The sequence below is a fragment of the Parasteatoda tepidariorum genome, chromosome 1 (assembly GCF_982258835.1).
Source record: "Parasteatoda tepidariorum strain Cologne lab strain chromosome 1, Ptep-v5.0, whole genome shotgun sequence".
NCBI classification, from domain to species: Eukaryota; Metazoa; Arthropoda; class Arachnida; order Araneae; family Theridiidae; genus Parasteatoda; species Parasteatoda tepidariorum.
Genome location: NC_141755.1, coordinates 64455236 through 64474548, shown reverse-complemented (window position 1 = coordinate 64474548; position 19313 = coordinate 64455236). Strand labels below are relative to the sequence as shown.

Below are 19313 nucleotides of genomic sequence, written 5' to 3'. Positions count from 1 at the left end.
GCAGATATCACATTTAATCTAATTTATTAAGATCTAATCAAAAACATCAACAATTATATATAGTATGTATCGTAATAATCAACATCTGCAAAATGAAACAGAACTTACTCACCACCCATAAATATCTGAATTTTTTTCATTTAAAGACTGTCACAATTTAGCCAAAACTTACTATAGAGTTTATTAGAACTCTATTCTACACGAAAATCGACCTTTCATACTTCAAAAATTTAAGGAAAATATAAAATTTGCTAATTTAATCCAAAATGACATCAAAATCCCATAGACTTACATTAGAATGCTCGCCACCCAATTGATTGTAAACGAAGATCGTGATGTCACGCGCCCGTGCCCCATAACCAAAGCGCCAATTGGCTCTTTGGAAACTAAAACACCTCCTTCTTTGTACATTCGCTTTTCTGAGTAGGTATTTATAAGTTAAATACATTTAAACATGATAAAACTGCTTAAACATGTTTCGAGATATATATTTCTTATTAAACAACATTTATTTATATTTGCGTGCACATTTAAAGTGTAATTAATAACAAAATAGCGAAGAACTACTTTTCAAAGGCGTAGAAATAACAAATGGATAGTCAACTTTAGGTGAAACGAAGTATAGATGGCGCTGTTTTTTGAAACAGCCGATGATAACTTTTCAAAACCTCACCTCAACTCACTGATAAGAACAGATGCTATCTCCTCAATGAATAAAAAGTATCATTATACAAGTACTTATTGAGTTTTAAAGAGGTAAATAATTCGTTTTTAGAAATGGATTTGAAGTTCGTTCTTTTTTAGCTATTTTACGTTAGAGACTGACTAAAAAAAAATTTTTTTTAATTTATAAAATTCTTCGTAACCAATACTACGGATTATAGGTTGGAAAAACAGAAAAAATGACAGATCTTCAAAATCCTAAAACTGTAAGTATTTTTACATGAAATATTGCATTTAAGTTATTTTCAATTAGGTATATTTCAATAAAAAAAATTTCAAGTAAAAATTTATGCACAATATATATTTACTACTAAGCAAGTAAAATTGTTAGATAACCAACAATTTATTGCAAGCACTGACGTTGGATTAACGACCATGGCGGATGGGTAGTATACAACGTAAATTAGTTACTTCAGATCTTAATAGTGAATCATTTTAAATATGAGCTTATGGCCTTATCTAAATCCTAATAACTTTTCATAAAAAAACTTAATTAAAATACTTTAAATGATAAAAAACTTTATAAAAATTACATTGAGTGATATAGCAATAATATCCTTGCAAGAAAAATGTTCAACTTGTTTTAGGCGTACGGATTGACGCGATGTTTTTTAACGTAGGACTATCAGGAAAAACATTCATTTATTTTTTTTATTTGACAGAAATAGTTATTTGTTTTTAAAAACGAATTTGCTTGATTTCGTATTTTGTTAGTTAATTTAAATTAGAGACTATTTAAGAAATTTATTTTTGTTAATTAATAAAATTCTTCATTATCATTACTACTAATAATAAATCGGATTAACATACAAATTAGGCATTAGGCATGTCTACAAAATCCTGAATGGGCGAGTATTTTTACTGGACAAAAAGCATTTAAATTATTTTTAAAATATGTAAACATTCCAAAAAAAAATTCATGCACATTTTAATTTTTTTCTACCACAATTACTACTATTTCTACTATTTACGATTACTACTAATTACAATTGAATAATTGTAAATGTTAGATACCCAAAAACTTATTGCAAGAATGGATGATGGATTAACAACCATGGAGGATGGGTAGTATAAAATGTAAATTAGTTATTTCAGATCTTAGTGAATTGTTTAAATGAAAGCTCGTAGATTTTAATAAATCTTACTAATTTTTCGCATAAACTTAATAGAATATTTTAAAGAATCTTAGATTAAAAAAAACTTTGTAAAAATCACGTTGGATGATAGATCAATAATGCTCTTGTGTTGAAAAATATTCATTTGTTTTGTTTGTTTTTTTACCTGACAAAATTACCTATTTGTATTTAAAAAAGTGATTGTTTGGTTTCGTATTTTGTTAGCTATTTTTAATTAGAGACTGGTTAAATCCGTTTTTGTTCATTAATGAAATTCTTCATTACCATTACTATGGATTACAGATCGGATTAACATATAAATATGACAGGTCTACAAAAGCCTAAAAGTGTATTTATTTTTACTAGAAAAAAAGCATTAAAGTTATTTTTAATATGATATGTGTAAACATTTCAACCAAAAATTCATACGAAATTTAATTTTTTTCTATTACAATTACTACTATTTACAATATTATAATTGTAAATGTTAGATACTCAACAACTTATTTCAAGAATGGATGGTGGATTAACAACCATGGCGGTTGGGTAGTATAAAATGCAAATTAGTTATTTCAGATCTTAGTGAATTGTTTAAATGAAAGCTCGTGGATTTTAATAAATCTCACATAATTTAATTTCTCACATAAACTTAATAGAATATTATAAAATATTTTAGATAATAAACAACTTTGTAAAAATCATGTTGGGTGATATATCAATTATGCTCTTGTGTTGAGAAATATTCATTTGTTTTGTTTGTTATTTTACCTGACAAAATTACTTATTTGTTTTTAAAAAAGTTATTTTTTGGTTTCGTATTTCGTTAGTTATTTTTAATTAGAGACAGGTTAAATCCGTTCTTGTTAATTAATGTAACTCTTCATTATCATTACTACGGATTATAGGTCGGATTAACATATAAATATGACATGTCTAGGACTGGGCTATAAATCGATGTATCGAGACATATCGATTTAACGCATATATCGGCAAGACGATACAGCGACTTTCATTCAAGGCGATGCATCAGAAATCTGATTTAGGCCGTCGAGTAAAGACAACGAGCGCAAAACGATATAGCGATATAAGACACGCAAGGATATAAGATAACGATATAGCGATATAAGACTCTTCTCTTACGTTCCGATGTCGACTCGCGCTGTGGAAGACGATGTTCGTTTCGTTATGTTGAAATGGCCTTGATTGGTGAGCTGTAGAATCAGAGTTTTGAGAACGCATATCGTTATATCGCATGTTCCTTTTCGCACCTCTTAGCTTTTTTTTTCTTTGTCGCGACTTTTCTTGTAGATTATTTTCAGTGGGACTAATTTCGTGATCGCCGATATTACCTTGTTCTGAAGGCAATCTATTATTGAAAAGAATATATAAAGAAGAGTTTCTTCATTAATTAGATAAGTTTTTTTTAAAAAAAAACTTCTTTTTATTTTTAAATGCGAAAATTATCGGCAATCTAATTTAGGCGCCCGTAAAGAATTGAATTTGTTAGGTTATTTTTTTTTTACTTTCTTTTAATTTATTAAAAACTTTTTGGATGAAACTTCTAATAATTTAATGAGCTTTTATTACTGATTTTAAATTTTTTAATCTTGTTGTTTTTATTTTTAGAAATAAAGTTGAAACAAAATTTATTTTTGTCATTTGGATTTGGACATAAGTAAATCAACTTTGTTTATACAAAAAAATTTGAAAGGTTTGCATATTTTATTCATTTTTTTTAAATCATTTAGCACTTCGTTTTATTAGAGGGTATAATAATTTTTTTTAAAAAATTTTCTTTTCATATTTGTTAATTAGCTAAATATATTATCGAATATCAGAATTTTTTTATTTTTAAGAAATTAAATCTTGCTTTGTTTTTCGTTCATAATTCGGTCATTATTTAACTTAATTTAATTATTTATCTGAAATGATAAGGTCCCGCAGTGGACTGATCTTTAAGACACGGTTCCCTGCAGATCACCGAAGTCAAGTATCACTGGCTGCGGTCAGTGTGCGGGTGAGTGACCACTTGTATCAGTCTGCGTAGGGACTAAGGGTGTGCGGTATTGGTCCTCGTTAAACTGTTCTACCGTAAAGTGCTCGACTTCGCGTGCAGGTCGTCGAGCTACCGAAGCGGGGGTGCCATCCCATCTGCAGAGGATCAAAAATGGGATGGCATGTCTTCGGATCATCCCCAGGGATGTTTCCCAGTCCGTCGCCAATAGCCCATTGTGCAGCTCTAGTGCGACGTAAATGAACTATAATAGAATTATAATAACTGAAATGATAATAATAAAAAATAGTGTTTTAAAAGCGTTTTTGTTTTTTCTAAAATTTATTTAGCACTTTGTTTTAAACATACAAATAATTTTTAACGTTTCATTTAGAAATCGAACATTACGATCGAACTTAATAATTATGTAATTATTTATGCATAATAGTACAAGAAAATTTTAATTTGTAAGAAACGCTTTAAAAAAAGTTTTTAACTCTTTGTTTTACGTGTATTATGAATTTCTATACAAACATTTCAATAAATATTTTGAGTAAGATTTGTACATTGTAGTCAATTTATTTAATATCTTTCTTAAGCAAAACATGTATATCTTCAAATTTATAAATTGATTTAAATCAATCTGAGTATGAAGTTTTGATAGAAATCTGACTTTATGTGCCTTACAAGTAAATGAAATTCAAAAATACTATATCGCGATACATCGCTATATCGTGATGCAAAACTGACGATGCATCACGATATATAATTTCTAATATCGCCCCGTCCTAGACATGTCTACAAAAACCTAAAAGTGTGAGTATTTTTACGAGAAAAAAAGGATTAAAGTTATTTTTAATAGTATATGTAAACATTTCAATAAAAAATTCATACACAATTTAATTTTTTTCTATTAAAATTACTACTATTTACAATTGCACAATTTTAAATGTAATTGTAAATACCCAACAACTTATTTCAAGAATGGATGGTGGATTAACAACTATGGCGGATGGGTAGTATAAAATGCAAATTAGTTATTTCGGATCTTAGTGAATTGTTTAAATGAAAGCTCGTGGATTTTAATAAATCTTACTAATTTTTCACATAAACTTAATAGAATATTTTAAAGTATTTTAGATTTAAAAAAAACTTTGTAAAAATCATGTTGGGTGATAATTCAATAATGCTCTTGTGTTGAAAAATATTCATTTGTTTTGTTTGTTTTTTTACCTGGCAAAATTACCTATTTGTATTTAAAAAAGTGATTGTTTGGTTTCGTATTTTGTTAGCTATTTTTAATTAGAGACTGGTTAAATCCGTTTTTGTTCATTAATGAAATTCTTCATTATCATTACTATGGATTATAGATCGGATTTACTTATAAATATGACAGGTCTACAGAAACCTAAAAGTGTATTTATTTTTGCTAGAGAAAAAGCATTAAAGTTATTTTGAATATGATATCTGTAAACATTACAATAAAAAATTCATACACAATTTAATTTTTTTCTATTAAAATTACTACTATTTACAATTGTATAATTGTAAATGTAATTGTAAATACCCAACAACTTATTTCAAGAATGGATGGTAGATTAACAACCATGGCCGATGGGTAGTATAAAATGCAAATTAGTTATTTCAGATCTTGGTGAATTGTTTAAATGAAAGCTCGTGGATTTTAATAAATCTTACTAATTTTTCTCATAAACTTAATAGAATATTATAATATATTTTAGATAATAAACAACTTTGTAAAAATCATGTTGGGTGATACATCAATTATGCTCTTGTGTTGAAAAATATTCATTTGTTTCGTTTGTTATTTTACCTGACAAAATTACTTATTTGTTTTTAAAAAAGTAATTGTTCGGTTTCGTATTTTGTTAGTTATTTTTAATTAGAGACTGGTTAAATCCGTTTTTGTTAATTAATGTAACTCTTCATTATCATTACTATGGATTATAGATCGGATTAACATATAAATATGACAGGTCTACAGAAACCTAAAACTGTAAGTATTTTTACTAGAAAAAAAGCATTAAAGTTAATTTTAATATGATATGTGTAAACAATTCACTAAAAAATTCATACATTATTTAATTTTCTTCTACTACGATTACTACTATTTCTACTATTTACAATTACTACTATTTACATTTGTATAATTGTAAATGTTAGATACACAACAACTTATTGCAAGCATTGATAGTGGATTAACAACCATGGAGGATGAGTAGTATAAAATGTGAATTAGTTATTTCAGATCTTAGTGAATTGTTTAAATTAAAGCTCATGGATTTTATTAAATCTTACTTATTTTTTACACAATTTAATAATTTTTTTTTTTTTTTTTGCCTGACAGAAGTAATTATTTGTTTTTAAAAAAGCAATTGTTAGGTTTCGTCTTTTGTTAGTTATTTTTAATTAGAGACTGGTTAAATCCGTTTTTGTTAATTAATGTAACTCTTCATTATCATTACTGCCGATTATAGATCGGATTAACATATAAATATAACATGTCTACAAAAATCTAAAAGTGTGAGTATTTTTACGAGAAAAAAAGGATTAAAGTTATTTGTAATAGTATATGTAAACATTTCAATAAAAAATTCATACACAATTAAATTTTTTTCTATTAAAATTACTACTATTTACAATTGTACAATTTTAAATGTAATTGTAAATACCCAACAGCTTATTTCAAGAATGGATGGTGGATTAACAACTATGGCGGATGGGTAGTATAAAATACAAATTGGTTATATCAGATCTTAGTGAATTGTTTAAATGAAAGCTCGTGGATTTTAATAAATCTTACTAATTTTTCACATAAACTTAATAGAATATTTTAAAATATTTTAGATTAAAAAAAACTTTGTAAAAATCATTTTGGGTGATAAATCAATAATGCTCTTGTGTAAAAAAATATTCATTTGTTTTTTTTTCTTTGTTTCTTTACCTGACAAAATTACTTATTTGTTTTTAAAAAAGTAATTGTTTGGCTTCATATTTTGTTAGTTATTTTTAATTAGAGACTGGTTAAATCCGTTTTTGTTCATTAATAAAATTCTTCATTATCATTACTATGGATTACAGATCGGATTAACATATAAATATGACAGGTCTACAGAAACCTAAAAGTGTAAGTATTTTCATTAGAAAAAAAGCATTAAAGTTAATTTTAATATGATATGTGTAAACAATTCAATCAAAAATTCATACATTATTTAATTTTCTTCTACTACGATTACTACTATTTCTACTATTTACAATTACTACTATTTACATTTGTATAATTGTAAATGTTAGATACACAACAACTTATTGCAAGCATTGATAGTGGATTAACAACCATGGAGGATGAGTAGTATAAAATGTGAATTAGTTATTTCAGATCTTAGTGAATTGTTTAAATTAAAGCTCATGGATTTCATTAAATCTTACTAATTTTTTACACAATTTTAATAGGATATTTTAAAATATTTTAAACAAAAAACTACTTTTCAAAAATCATGTTGGGTAAAAAAACAATAATGCCCTTGTGTTGAAAATTATTCATCTGTTTTTTTCTTTTTTTTTTTTTTTTTTTTTTTTGCCTGACAGAAGTAATTATTTGTTTTTAAAAAAGCAATTGTTAGGTTTCGTCTTTTGTTAGTTATTTTTCATTAGAGACTGGTTAAATCCATTTTTGTTAATTAATGAAATTCTTCATTATCATTACTACGGATTATAGGTCGGATTAACATATAAATATGACATGTCTACAAAAACCTAAAAGTGTGAGTATTTTTACTAGAAAAAAAGGATTAAAGTTATTTTTAATAGTATAAGTAAACATTTCAATAAAAAATTCAGACACAATTTAAATTTTTTTTACTCTACTATTGCTACTATTTATACTATTTAAAATTACTATTATTGAAAACTACTACTATTTACTATTGTATAATTGTAAATGTTAGATACCCAACAGCTTATTGCGAGAAGGATAGTGGCTTAACAACCATGGAGGATGGATAGTATAAAATTGAAATTAGTTATTTTAGATCTTAGTAATTTTTTTTAAATAAAAGCTCACGGATTTTATTAAATCTTACTAATTTTTCACATAAGCATAATAGAATCTTTAAAAATATTTCAGATAATAAACAACTTCGCAAAAATCATTTTGTGTGTTAAAGCAATAATTACCTTGTGTTGAAAAACATTCTTTTAGCATAAGGATATTTTCAAACTGCTATTTATACATTCTACATTCATATACATTTCAATAAAAAAATAAAAATGGTATACAATTATTACTAGATACTTTTAAACTTTAGATGGGGACAATTTATTGCAAAGCATACATATTAAATTAACAACCATGAAAAATGGATTGCATGAAATGAAAATTAGTTACTTCAGAGAATCGATTAGTATTTCCTTAGTGCTTACATATAAACTTTATAAGAATATTTTAAACAATAAACAACATAACAAAATATAAACAACTTAACAATTTACTTCAATACACGTTTATTGGATTAACAGCCGTAGATGATGGGTTGCATGAAATTTAAATTGGTTATTTCATATCTTAGTTTATTGATTAATATTAACTTGGACTTCTCATATAAACTTTACAAGAATACTTTAAATAGTAAAAACTTTACAAAAGGTTAACAACTTTACAATTTAATAATTTATTACAGAACACGCATATTGGATTAACAACCTTAGAAGACAGTTCTTAGTTTATTGATTAGTATTAATTTAGAGTTTTCATATAAACTTCATAAGAATATTTTAAAATATTTTGAGTAGTAAATAACTTTACAAATAATAACAATTTTGCAACATTTTGCAAGGCACGCATATTGAATTAAAAACTATAAAAGATGGTTCGCATAAAATGTAAATTAATTATCTCAAAATTTAGTTAATCGATTAACAACCATGGTATAATAGAAATAGTATAATAGTGATTTAATAGTTAAGTCCTTAAGTTAAAAACATTTATTTGAAATCAATTTATTTTTAAATTGTTACTTTTGCTTAATGACTTTTTATCGATGTTTTTAAAAAATGGTCCAACTAGATGCAATTTTAACAAAGAAGTACAATATTTAAAATTTAACTGCATTAATAACAATTGAATCATACTTTTTATTAAAAATATAGCAAATAGAAATATAATACCAAATTATTGGAAATAAAAATCATAGAAATTTGAATCACAGAAAAATCAAAATATTTTAAAAATCCAATAATACTCTTATCTCTCAAAGTTTAAAATCTAAATCTGTGACATAAAAAGAAGTGTTTCTATAAATGTAAAAAATCATAACAATTAATAAAATATTAATAAATTAAATATTAGGATTCTTATCAAAAATAACAGGATTTAAGCATGTTTTATTAATAACTAGGGTGAATGGACTGTTTAAATGCCGATTAATTGCTTGATAGTAACAAAATAAATATTGTGATGAGAATTTTATTTTATTTATTAAAAGGCGACAAGGGACTTTCAAATTTTTTTTTTTGAAATTGTCAAAGGATTTGCTTGAAATTTTCAGAATACATTTATATTGTTAAAAACAACTTTTATACGAAATTTCAAAAAAATATTTCAAAATTTAAGAAATTAAAAAATTGCAATTCATTGCAAATTTTACTTCTGAACAAATATTTCTTGTTTTTAATATAATTGCCTATAAATATTGTCTAATGAACTAGATTAATAATTATATACTTTAATTTTTTTTTCAAAAATTAACAAAATATTCAACTAATTTAAAACTAATTTTAAACGAAACTAATTTTGACAGTTACCTGCAGACAAGAAAATGTAAACAAAGGGGCGTGGTCAAAACTGAAATGGCCATAACTTCATCAATTTTGCTCTTATTCCAGAATTTTTTTTTTTAATGTTCAGTTAAATGCCCAGATTTCAAAAATATAAAATGTAAAAGATCGATTTTTTGACAAATTTTTGCTTCTTTGAAAGTGTTACCATTTTTGTGTGTCACCATATTCATCCACAAGTGTCCTTGTCACCATTTTTTGGTACATATTTTGAGGTAAAGGTTAAAGTAATTCTTAGTCCCGTCATCGTAAATAGTAACCAGCGGTAAAAGTAACCAGTTTTATTTTAATGTAATAAATAATACTGAAAAATTAGCTATTACTTCTCAGTGAAAATTGATAATTAATAATAACCAGTAATTATTATTAGTAACCGATAATTATTATAAATAGCCAGAAATTATTAGTAGTAGCCGGTTATTATTAATAAACTGTAACTGTTATGAACAACAAATGAAAAGTATTCAATCGGCTATTATTAATAATCTTAACGACTATTATTAATATAGGCTACTAACTCAAAATTGGGTAGGCTCTTACCTTGGTGGCTCAAGTGATAGGGCACTCGCCTCTAATGAGGTCACCCGGGTTCGAAATCCATCGGTGGCTGGTCGATACGAATTCCACATCCAACTCGCACAGACCGCAGTGTGGACGCAACATATTCTTAGTCATAGACGGATCATGGGTTAGAGTCCCCTAGCTGACAGGCTAATCGTCGAAGTTTTCATGGTTTTCCTCTCCGTGTTGAATAAATGCGGGTTAGTTCCTTCAAAAGAGTCCTCAACGAAAACAAATTCCTCACCATACTTTTATCCAAGAATTCACTTGTCTTCTGGATTGGGTTCAAAATTGCAAGGCTACGGAGTTGAACATCGGTAGCCATAAATTCAAAATTGGGACGACGGTTATAAAATAAAATAAAATATCAACTATTATTAAAAAAAATCTCTGACATTATTAATTATCATTACATAATTGACGGTCAGCATCGATAATTACTTTGGCATTTATTATTATTAAATGAATAAATAGAAAAACTCTCGATAATTATTAACTTCATTAAGCTATTTTTTAGTTATTACTATTAAAAGTTATAACAGAATAAACAAATTGTCATTGACATAGATATAAAAAGAGTCATTAGAGCAACTAATTGCAATTTTATGCTAATAATTAGGTTTCGAACCCCCTGTTACTAACAGCAAGGTTTTGGTAACTCATGTATAAAACTTTTCAGCAATTTTTCACGCATGAAACTGTGAATTATTATTTTTTAAAAAATAGTGGCAATTATTTGAAGTAAAATAAAAGATTCCCTGTTTAATAAAATTAAAAATTATGAAGTGGAAAGAATCGTAGAAAGCATAGTTGCGAAGCAAAAAGATTACACAAGAGTATTAAAAGTATAATACAACAATTTAATTTCTGTTTTACTTCTATTAGATATTTTGAGAAAAAAATTGTACTTATATCTGATTGTTATCTGATATCAGTAAAAAAAATTATAAAAATATTGCTTTGATATTTTTTAAATATTCCTTTGGATGCCGTTCTATAAATTAGATTGAGACATTCTTATGCAATCTCTATTGAATATTTTGCAATCATTTTTATCATCAATGGCAATCAGAAGACTTTTTTTCTTATCAGTCGGTAAAATGTTAAACAGTAAGATTTATCAACATCAAAAAAATTGAAGTAGGATACGAATTAATTTTTATCGCCATTAATTAAACTAAGCGTTGAAAACTTTTACTGTTTTCTAAATGAAGATTATAATATATATATATATATATATATATATATATATATATATATATATATATATATATATATATATATATATATATATATATATATATATATATATATATATATATATATATATATATATATATATATATATATATATATATATATATATATATATATATTCTGAAAATCGTTAAAAGTCTTGAAGTTAATTTAAAGGATAAAAAAAAATATTAATTCATTGATAAAAGTATAATCAAAGGAATAGAAAAACAAAACGGTATTTAAATCAAGCACATAAGCGTTGCTATTGATTATTTAAAGTTCCTAAAATACAGCTTGATTAAGAATAAATTATGTATCATAAATTTGAACATCTAATACTTAAAGAGACAATGCACTGGGACATCATCTCTACACGATTTCCAAAGTTTCGAGTCACAATGAGGAAGGACATCTTTTCAACTCACAGTGAATAGATCTTTTAACAGTTAAAGAAAACAAAAAATTCATTAAAATCTACAGAGTTTGTCATATTTTTGTTTACTTTTGTTTATCATATCAATGTTACGATTATATTTATAGTTCTAACTGAATAATAATAATAATTTTTCTTGCTATTTTAATAATAATTCTTACAATTAATAATTATTCTTACATTACATAATTATATTTGCTAATTATTTTACTATTATAATAATTATTCTTACTGTTATTATTATTATTAATTTGCTTGTTCTCATTATTAATTATTGAATCATAACAAGATCACGTGAGCTTATGTTACTTAAAACCGGTATTATAAACTTATAAATTAGTTCTGCTAAACAGTATCTTCCTCTACGACAGTGTTTCCTAAACTTACGACATTTGTGTACCCTTTCTAAATTTTTCGTAACGCTGTGTACCACTAATAAAAAAATGAATTAATTTTTTACTATAAAAAATTGCACAAAAGTTAAAAATCACAACTGGCTGTTGACATCACTCATTGTTAACTGTTAACTCTGTAAAAAATAGCCAATAGAAAAATACATAATCATAAATTTTCATGGCTAGCTTTGTTTTTAAATAAAAATTTTTGAAATTAATTGTTTGTTGCAAGATATTTCGCATAAGAACGCGTACCCCCGCTGAACTGTTCCCGTACCTCTGGGGATACGCGTACCTTTGGGAAACACTGCTCTACGACATCAACAAATCGTCAACGAGTATTTGAACCTCATTATGTAATTAGTCAGTTAGGTTGGTAAGTCTTGCCATGTTACTACGCTTTAATAAACATGCTTCGTTTTCGCATGCTTTAGCATTACAGTGAAAACTCTTTAAGTATTTCCCTGATATTATAAACATTATGGACGTTCCCCTTCAATGTCAGAACAATGTATTTTTTGAAGTTTCTTTCTGCATATTTTTTACTTTATATTGGGTCGGTTTAATTTAGTTCAGTTTCCGTTTTTTGTTAATTATGTTATATGATAAACTCTACAATAAACAGAGAGAAGAAAAATCTGTGTTGATAATTTTTTGCTAACTATTTAAGTTATAACTGGAAGGAATAACGCTTATCTGTGTTTATTTTGTGCATTTTATTTCCAATTCCTGTGTTGTTTTTGCTTGATTAAATTATATATTACCTAATCAGTCTCTTGTTTTGTCCCGATATTGTGTCGGCACATGCTGCTGTGACAATATTAATATAGCATCTGAAAGCACTTACTTTTTACAGGTATAACTGTGCAGGTTGAAAAAGAAATTGTACTTTTCTTGGTTAATTTTCCTTTGTTTAATTTTTATTCGTTTAAAACTCTCCTTATTTTATTTATTTTTTTATTTTTGTATTAAAAATATTAATTGCTTTCCTTTATTTATTTAAGTTCTTTTTTGGTTCTATTTATGTTATTTCTTTATATTAAATGTTCTATGTGCGTGCAATTTATGCGCAGCTACAAATCTGATTATAACTTTTTAATTTCCTATTTTTATAAAATACACATGTTATACCCTTTTTTTTGCAGGTGCATAAAAAGTCTAACACAAGAGCTAGTGAATCTCATCCTTCTCAATATCAGAATAATCAGTCAGTACCAAATAATAAAATGTTTAGACAACAACAAAAGACTGATCAATTTAGTTTGTATGAAGTTATCACCATTTTAAGTTGTCTGGTCTTTAAGAAAGCTTTTAATGACCCTGAACTTGAACATCCTCAATTGCCCAGCCCTCCTTCAAAAGATCTTATAGTACTAACATCAGAGTGGACTGAAAAAATTGAAGAAATAGCTGATCTGCTGATGGATTTAAGTACAAAGGAGAAGAAAAACTCAACTATCAATGCCTATTTGAATTTTTTACCTCCAATAATTCATTTAGCAGATAGCTTAAATTCAATATTTGGAAATGAGACTTCAAGTTCCCTCCTGAGCTCGATTTCGTCCTTCTTAGAGGAAGCTTTTCAATGTTTTTATAAATATGTACCTCACTGTTGCTTAGCATATCTTCTAGGAAACAAACTGTACACAACGTACAAAGTCCGAACATTATTAAAAATGTGTCTGGAAAAGGAAAAGTTATTTAATGAAATGAGGAAAATGGTCACCGAAAGAGAGGTTTTAGATGAAAATATAAGACAAATATTCTTTAGTAAGAAGAATGAAGCTTTAGTAAATCAAGTTGAGGATCTTTTTTCTGGTTATAGATCTGGTATATACGGATTTGGAATGCTCTTCCTTGGCGTGGTTATCATAGCTCCCTCAGTATTAGAGAACCCGGCATTCCTATATAAACTTTTTCTATTCAGTAACAGTGAAACAGGAGGGAGATATCATCAAAGGTAATATGCATTTGAAGTGTCTAGAGTAATGGCTTCCAACCAATAGTATGCGGGCCACTTTTGGAATGTCGAAAAAATGCAGGTCATGCGCAATAAAGCTCCGCTAGTTTAAAATACGATTTTTTTTTAAATGAATGTCGCGGTCAAAAAAGTATTAGTCACGTAACTACACAGTAAAAAAATCGAGATCAAATTACGGTAAAAAAATACCTTCACTCAGAGTGCCGGTACTTTTTACTGTAAAATACTTTTTTTACCGGAACATGTAACGAAACAAAAACTGATACACCGTAATTTTCTCCGTAATATTTACCGTAAAAGTACTGAATCACTCTAATAAAAAAATATTAGGGTAAAAATTACGATAAAATATTTTACGGCAAAAATGGATTTTACGGATGATGCACCCAAAGCGCCGGTACTTATTACCAGAATTTTTCACAGTGTAAAAATCAGTTTTTAAAAAACCTTGACATTTTTATTGCTTTCTTATGACTAATGAGTTTGCTCACCGACTGCTTTGATATCCTCGCTGATAAAGAATTTTTTTAAGTTATCTCATATCTATTTTTCTTCAATCTGTTTTTAACAATGTTTTGAACAAGTGTCGGAAGAAAACTTCGTTTTCAAATAATTCGATTGTTGTGAAAAACTATACACACAAAATCGTGTAACACGAATCTCGTTTTGCATACGTAAAAGATTCTATACCATGCTTTTCTTTTCTCATTTCATGAGAAATGCCATCGCTGTTTGATTTTTAAATTCAAAATGCAAATAATTTTTGAAAGTTGTTTTGAACACAGCTTTAAACATGTGTGTAAAGAAAATTTTATTTTCAGTTGATCTGACTGTTGTGAAAAACTGTACAACCCCTTAAAATCGTGGAACGCAAATCTCGTTTTTAATTCATTAAAGAATCTAATGTCACATATTTTTTCCCTCTTTCTATGAAAAATGTCATCTCTCTTAATTTTTATTGCACTATACAAATCATTTTTTAAAATTGTTTTGTTCACAGTTTTAAACACATGCATAAAGAAAACTTTATTTTCAGCTGATTTAATTGATGTGAAAAACTGTAAAACTGCACGAAATGGTGTAAAACCGAACAAATTTTGCATACGTAAAAGAAACTGTGTTGTGTTTTTTTTTTTTTTTTTTGAGCAATGCTATCTCTTTTTACTTTAAAAGTTTAAAATCCAGATCAATTTTTAAAATTTTTTAAAACTCAGTTTTGAACAAGTGTATGAAGAAAACATTTTTCAGCTGATTTGATTGCTGTGAAAAACTGGAAAACGGCACAAATCTTACTTTGCAGACAATAAAGAATCCATGTCCTCTCTTTCTGTGAAAAATGTCATCTCTCCTAATTTTCAATGCACTATGCAAATCATTTTTTAAAATTGTTTTCAGCACAGTTTTAAACACATGCATAAAGAAAACTTTATTTTCAGCTGATTTAATTGATGTGAAAAACTGCACGAAATCGTGGAAAACCGAACAAATCTCATTTTGCATACGTAAAAGAATCTGTGTTATGTTTTTTTTTTCTCTTTTATGAGAAATGCTATCTGTTTTCTCGTTAAAAGTTCGAAATCCAGATCAATTTTTAAACTTTTTTTGAACTCAGTTTTGAACACGTGTATGAAGAAAACCTTTTATAACTGATTTGATTGCTGTGAAAAACTGGAAAGCGGCACAAATCTTATTTTGCAGACAATAAAGAATCTGTCTTCTCTTTTTATGAAAAATGCCAAATCATTCCTTTTTTTTTTAATTCAAAATTCAAATCATTTTGGAAAACTGTTTTGAGCAAGTATATGAAGAAAACTTTATTTTCAACAGATTTGACTATTTGAAAAGACCTTTAAGAAAAGCACAAAATCGTAAAGCATAGAAAACTCGTTTTGCATAGAAAACTGTAGTTTCTATGACGAAGAAACATTTTCGAAAAGCAGCAAAAATGAAATATTTCGTTCAAATCATAATAAAATCACAATAAAAATGTATAATTTTAAAAAATCAATATGCAATTTTCATTTTATCAATTTATGTCACATGATTATTAAATTATAAAAATTCGATAATTTCCAATATTAAAAAAATACTTATTTAATATTTATAAATTATTTTATTTTAGATAGCACGTGAACAGTTTTATAAGCTGTAGGTAATACGTTGATGAAAAAAGCTTGGAAACCTCTGGCCTAGAACACAAAACAATTTAGTAATCATATCTGTATGTTTACTTTTAAACATTTTGAATTAGTATCTCGTGGCAGTAATGTTAGTTTGATATTTCATATCATTTTAAATATAAAATTGTTATCGTCACTTTTGAAATTTTTATGAAACTTTATACTAATTAAGTGTAAGTTGCAAGCTAATTAAAAGGCTCTTTTAAATACCTATTATGATAAAATTAAAAAGTGTTTGCCTATTTTCATCGTTACGAAAATTGCTTTATTTTAACTTTGTTAAGGTAAATATTATTTCTAGAAGAGTTATCTTCATGATTGAATGTTTTAATTATATCTCCATGAAAAACTATCAAAATGATTAGAGAGACCGGAAAGTAATGTCGTTTCGGTCCTTTATATATTCCTTAATCTTAGGAACCAATTCTTTTTTTTTTCTATCCATTTTTTGGAATTGAAAGGCTGTTGCTAACGAGGATGAATACATTATTGATTAAAAATAAAATCTGGATAACAAATATCAAATGAAACCGAAACAACATTACTTTCCTATCCACTTAATATTTTTATGATTTAATGTGTGCCATAAGAAGATTATGACAGGTAAATAAAAAGGATTGGATTGATGAATTCCATCTTTTTACGTGAGCAATTTTTTCGTGAACATGTATATTTTTTGAGCACTTAGTACTCTAGCCTTTTAATGTAAACTGTTGTTCAAATTTCAAGAGTACTTTCATATTTGATTGAATATCTCTAGAGCTACTGAACAAATTTTAATGATCATAGAATTAATTTAATGGTTCTTAACAAAAAAAATCTTCAGTTCCGCAATTGACGGGGAATTCTAATTGGAAATTAATTTTAATTTAAATAAAATGTGTATCTTTATTTATTTATTTTTTAATTTTTTTGCAGATTTTACGGAAGTGATGATCCTTACAATTTTACGACGCCATCAAACGTGGGGAAAAACAGCCTTGGTCTTTCCTTACTTTTCGAAACAGCTATGAATGTTCGTGAACCACGCATAAAAAGAATGGCAATGGAATTTGTTCCTTCAACAATTCCACAATATGCACTTGAAACTACCACTCTACTGGACTTTCACTATGCGTATAGAGAATTCAATACTGTAGTTAAGGATAAAAAATATTCTCTATACGAGACATTGCTTAAAAACACCAAGGCCCGGATGAGAGAAGTAAACAACTTCATGCGTAGATATGATGCAGGAATATGATAGTAACAATGCTAGCTTGGTAATGGCGAACTAATCGAAATATGATTCAAATGAAATTATCGATTCAGCGATCTTTTGGTATTGATTTTTTAACACTGTTGTGAGTTCGTGTAAAAATTCCGATTTCACCGTTTTCTGCCTTTGAAAGTGGAATACTAAAACAGTTCTTGCTAATGTGTCTTTCCATTCTAAATGTCTGATATTTTATATATTATTTCATTGCTGATAATGTACATGAGTTTAATTCTTTAAAAGCAATATTTCGTCTCATCCTGCATAATTTTTGTTATTCTGTACACAGTGAAAAAATTTAAAAAATTACCGTACTGCATAGTAATGACATAAATAAATAAAAAAATTAATAAAAAATAAATTTAAAAAATAAATAAATTTATTAAAAATAAATAAAAAAAAATTTTAAAAGAAAAAAGAAAAAAACATAAATTTGATATTTAAACTGCTCATCCGTTCATATCGTAATGGTTTGTCGGATTGGTTTCTGAAATCATAGTTCTAATAACTACACATTTAGAAAAAATACAAGACTGCAAAGTAAATTTAATCAAATAAATGGTTTATATACCATGTTTTAAGGTATCATAATAAATTACCATATTTTACCTTATTTACCAAATTGTATCACTTATTATAAAACCATATTTCATTGTTAATTTTACCAAAATCACAACCAAAGAGCTTCGATTAAAATTACCGAGCTTTTTATTGCTCCCACAATGCCAGAAACACGATAAATTTTACCATATTCTGGTAGTATGGACTATACTTTTTTTTTCTCATTGCAGTATTTGCTTTTTTACATTATTTCTAAAATCATATTAATGCCTTAATGGTGATAATGTCTTAAATATTACAAACACCATTTTTTTGTTTAAAAAATTCTTTAATGTGTGATATTTTCATGTGTTTTTAATTATTTTAAGGATATTATAAAGTATAATATAAAAAAAAAATTGGTTGTTTAAGCTACCTAGTACCTACTTTTTTTGAATAATAATCAGTATTGTCGTTCTCTGAAATTTTCTACTTTTTTTCTCTTAACATGCTAAAACAATATTATTTTTTTGAAAAACCAAGTAATTATAATTTAAGCCAACTAAGCGCAATATGTTGACTGTTAATTTCTAACTGTAATTGGCATTCTGTAAAACTGGACTATATATTAAGCTTTTGACTCACCTAGTTTAAGAAGTTCGCCATTGCCAAGCTATTGGATGTATAACAATCATTTCTTTATTGAGCAAATAATCATACAAGGTGAGGCAAAACTTTAAGAAAAAGGAATATTCTAATTATTAGACGACAGTTCAAAATAGTTAATATGCTAATTTATAATAAGAATTTATGAAAGTTTATAATAAAAATGCATGCAAATTTATAATAAAAAAATAATATGATGTGCTAATTCATAATAAAAATGAAATGTGAGTCATTCTAATTAATATTAAAAATAAACTATGTACTTAAATCTAATTTGTAGTGAAAATTAATAAGATCATTTCATAATCGAAATGAATTGTGATATTTTGTGTTGTAAAGGAATTTTTTTCTTTTAAAATGATATATAAATATAATT

General features: G+C 26.5%; 1 protein-coding gene across 2 annotated transcripts; it reads left to right on the top strand.

Annotated features, from left to right (window-relative positions):
• The first annotated feature begins 631 nt into the window (after positions 1-631).
• On the top strand, positions 632-18105 carry LOC107440751 (uncharacterized). Of its 2 annotated transcripts, none has more exons than XM_043038727.3 (3): positions 632-929; positions 13461-14275; positions 17395-18105. In XM_043038727.3, the coding sequence occupies exons 1-3, from the start codon at positions 903-905 to the stop codon at positions 17717-17719; spliced, it is 1167 nt and encodes a 388-aa protein (XP_042894661.2). In that variant the 5' UTR covers positions 632-902; the 3' UTR covers positions 17720-18105. The 2 variants fall into 2 exon arrangements, with proteins under 2 accessions (XP_042894661.2, XP_042894662.2); XM_043038728.3 differs by having other exon boundaries at positions 672-756.
• The last annotated feature ends 1208 nt before the right edge of the window (positions 18106-19313 follow it).